This window comes from Nymphaea colorata, chromosome 3, assembly GCF_008831285.2.
Source record: "Nymphaea colorata isolate Beijing-Zhang1983 chromosome 3, ASM883128v2, whole genome shotgun sequence".
Lineage (NCBI taxonomy): Eukaryota > Viridiplantae > Streptophyta > Magnoliopsida > Nymphaeales > Nymphaeaceae > Nymphaea > Nymphaea colorata.
The window spans coordinates 15,983,359-15,987,049 of NC_045140.1; the positions used below are offsets into that span (position 1 = coordinate 15,983,359).

The window sequence follows — 3,691 nt, forward strand, 5'->3', positions numbered from 1 at the left end:
GTGGCAATATATATTATATATATAAAGATAGAGAATATAAGGTTATGATTGTGCTGTTTCTTGGAGGCAGAGAAGTGAAGAAGACGCAGGCGAGCAGCAAGGAACGTGGGGGACGGAGCTGGCGGTCGGTGTGATGACCCGAATGCACGCGGGGCCTTTGCTTTTTCTTAGATAAAAGTAAATAAATAAATAAATATGCTTACCATAACATAAAATAACACTTTTCTTAACCTCTCTCTCTCTCTCTTTGTTAGATAAAATAAAATAAATAAAAATGTAAAGACACATTCTTCCCCCTCCCACACATAAAATAAGGCATCTCTCTCTCTGCGGTTCCCAAGAACTCAATGATCCTCCCTTTTGCACGCCTGCTCCCACCAAGGGCCTCCCTCCTTTTGCCTCAGACCACCAATCCCGTCCCCCGAAAAACATCCTCTAAGTAATCGACCCCACCCGTACCCTTCTCTCTCTCTCTTCCGGTCCCAGAACAGTTGCTGCAGAGCAGAGATGAGATGATAGATCTCCCTCTCTCTCTCTCTCTCTCTCTCTCTCTCTCTCTCTCTCAAGTCCAGGCAGAGAGGGAAAGAAAGAAGGACTTTCTCTCCCCCTCTCTCTCTCTCTTTCCTCCCCGGCCAGTTTCTATTTTATCGATTGCATCAAGGCATCGCTCCCATCATTTCCTCTCTTTCTTAACGCAGATCCCCATCATCCCATTCACTCGACCTTCTCCCTTGCACAGATCCACTGTCCCTTCTTTCTCTCTCTCCCTCATAAAACTACCAATTGAAGCCTTTACTTTGCTCTTCGGCCTCAGTTACTCGTCGTCGTAGGTGGGAAGCATGCACGTTGGGGGAGGTACAGTTCTCCTGCTTCCAGATACATGGACACTCTCTTTAGGCTAGTCACCCTCCAGCACCACCACCACCACCACCACCCTCACCACCCCGACCCTTCTCCCCTAAACTCCACCACCACCCGCACCTCCACCTCCTCCCCTTCCTCCTCCTCCCCCTCCCTGGGCCGCACCCTCTCCCCCTCCCACCAAGAATGCTGCAGAAACCCTCACATGGACGACGACGACCACCTCTCCTCCTCCTCATCCAAGCACTTCCATTCCTCCTATCCCCCCAGTACAGCCGGCGCCTCATCGACCGCCTCCTACCAGTCATTCGACGCCATCCCCGCCGATCACGCCAACCCTCCGCTTCCGCCCGAATTCGCATCATCCACCCACCCGCCGCCCAACTGGGCAGCCTCCCTCCTGGTCGACTGCGCCCGCGCCGTCGCCGCCAAGCACTCCGCCCGCGTCCAGCAGCTCCTCTGGATGCTCAACGAGCTCTCTTCCCCTTACGGCGACACGGACCAGAAGCTCGCCGCCTACTTTCTCCAGGCTCTCTTCGCCCGGGTGAGGGGCACCGGCCAGCGCACGCACCGCACTCTGTGCTCCGCCGCCGAGCGCGGAGTATCCTTCGACTCCACCCGAAGGACGATGCTGCGGTTTCAGGAGGCCAGCCCTTGGGCGACGTTCGGGCACGTGGCCGCCAACGGCGCAATTCTCGAGGCCTTCGACGGCGAGCCCCGGCTTCATATCGTCGACATCAGCACCACACACTGCACCCAGTGGCCGACGCTGCTGGAGGCCCTCGCCACCCGCTCCGACGACACGCCCCACCTCAAGCTCACTAGCGTCGTGCTCACCGGAGGCGCCCCAACCCACCGCGTCGCCAAGGAGATCGGCCAGCGCATCGAGAAGTTCGCGCGCCTCATGGGCGTCCCTTTCAGCTTCTCCGCGGTGCACTGCGAGGAAGAAGCTCTCAGTGCCAGCGTGCTCGACCGCGTCGAGATCGACCCCGGCGAGGCCGTCGCCGTTAACTGCGTCGGGACGCTCCGGCGAGTTGCTCCGGGACCTGAACGCGACGCGATCGTCTCGGCGATCGCCCGTCTCCGCCCGAAGATCTTGACCGTCGTGGAGGAAGAGGCTGACTTCGGCAGCGGGGAGGCGGACGAGGATGGGGAGGAGGAGGAGGAGGGCTTCGTTTCGTCTTTCAGGGAGTGCCTCCGGTTCTTCTCCGCCTACCTGGAGTCTCTCGACTGCAGTCTCCCCAAGACGAGCAACGAGCGGCTCGCTCTCGAGCGGGCGGCCGGGCGGGCCATCGTCGACGTCGTGGCCTGCCCTGCGAGGGAGTCGGCGGAGAGAAGGGAACGCGCGGTGGGATGGGCGAGGCAGCTGGGCTCCGCCGGATTCTCGCCTGCTGCTTTCAGCGACGACGTGGGCGACGACGTCCGGGCTCTTCTCAAGCGGTATAGGGAAGGGTGGTCCATGGTCCCCGCCGGCGATTCCGCTGGGATATTCCTCGCATGGAGGGAGCAGCCGGTTGTCTGGGCATCCGCGTGGAAGCCGTGATGGTCGGCCCGCCCCCCGCGACGGCGACTAGCAGAGGAGAGGAGGGTACGAGGAGTCTGACCCACAAACTCCGACCCGTTTGCGTTTCCACATTGAAAAAAAAGGGAGGAAATTTAACAGGAGAAAAGGAAAAAAGAAAAAATCATTGGTTTTAAAATTTTTTCTTTATTTCCTTCTTTCTTTTATTTCTTTTGTTCCTATTTTCTTTTCTTTTTTTTTTTCAATTTGAATTTGAACAAAAGGATGGTGTATTAGGTACAGCGAGTGATCTCATCATTGTGTGCAAGATATTTTGTGCATGTCACACACCATGGTTTTCGGTACTGTGAGTCTTTTGACGATTAAAACTTTTTCCATGTAATTGTTTATTCTATCTTCTCCAAGAGGAATGATCCGGTGAGCTCTTTCTTGCTCATCAAGCGCCCCATATCTTTTGATCTCAGCCAGTGGATGACGAGCATCAGAAACTGAAGCGTGCTTCTTAGCTTCCAGATACGAATCTTGAGTTCGCTTAAGAGGTGAGGATTTAATGACATCTTAATATTAGTTTTAATTATTAAACATACATATATATTAGATCAGTGTAGAGTTTAAACAAGTGTTACTGTCAATGCCAATATATTATACTGTTGAAAATACCACTGTTATTTAATGATTTTGAGTATAAAACTGGGTTTTAGTGAGATATTCCGATCATTATACGTGTTTTATAAGCCCTCTAAGCATCTCGATTCTCATACAAGGCGTGACCTATATACTCAACACATCTTGGGGGACATCTTGTTCAACCAATTCCTGCTTATAGAACCCTAACACAAACAGTTGATTACAGCTCTATTGTGTTTTAAGTAAAGTTGTTCATATAACACGCAAGTGTAGTTATATACAAAAACATGCATACATCAATTCCCAACTTAGTTGAGTAATATGAAATGGCATATGCAGTTGCTACAAAGCTCACCTACACAATATCAATAGCTAATGATATACCTACATCACCAACTTAATGAGAGGTTGAAACCATCCCGGCTGCTTTCGGACTTGGATGATTTGATGGCTACACCTATCAACTAGAATGTAGTGTCTGTCACCGTTTGCAATCGATAACATATCTGTATTGGTATTTACATTAAGAGATTGCGAGAATGTACGCAATGTTTCAGATCGAAAGCGGGCGGGCAGGAACACGGCCGCGCCGCTGTCGGAATAAACCTGCCGGATGGGATTCAGACTCAGAGGGGGTCTGGATCATGAGTGGGATGGGAGTGCTGAGGGCATGGTGGCCCT

At 52.4% G+C, this 3,691-nt stretch overlaps 1 protein-coding gene across 1 annotated transcript; it reads left to right on the forward strand.

Annotated features, from left to right (window-relative positions):
- Positions 1-335: 335 nt before the first annotated feature.
- LOC116251221 (protein SHORT-ROOT 2-like) lies at positions 336-2,831 on the forward strand. Its single transcript, XM_031625357.2, has one exon. It carries the CDS (start codon positions 881-883, stop codon positions 2,402-2,404), a length of 1,524 nt encoding a protein of 507 aa, XP_031481217.1. The 5' UTR covers positions 336-880; the 3' UTR covers positions 2,405-2,831.
- Positions 2,832-3,691: the final 860 nt, after the last annotated feature.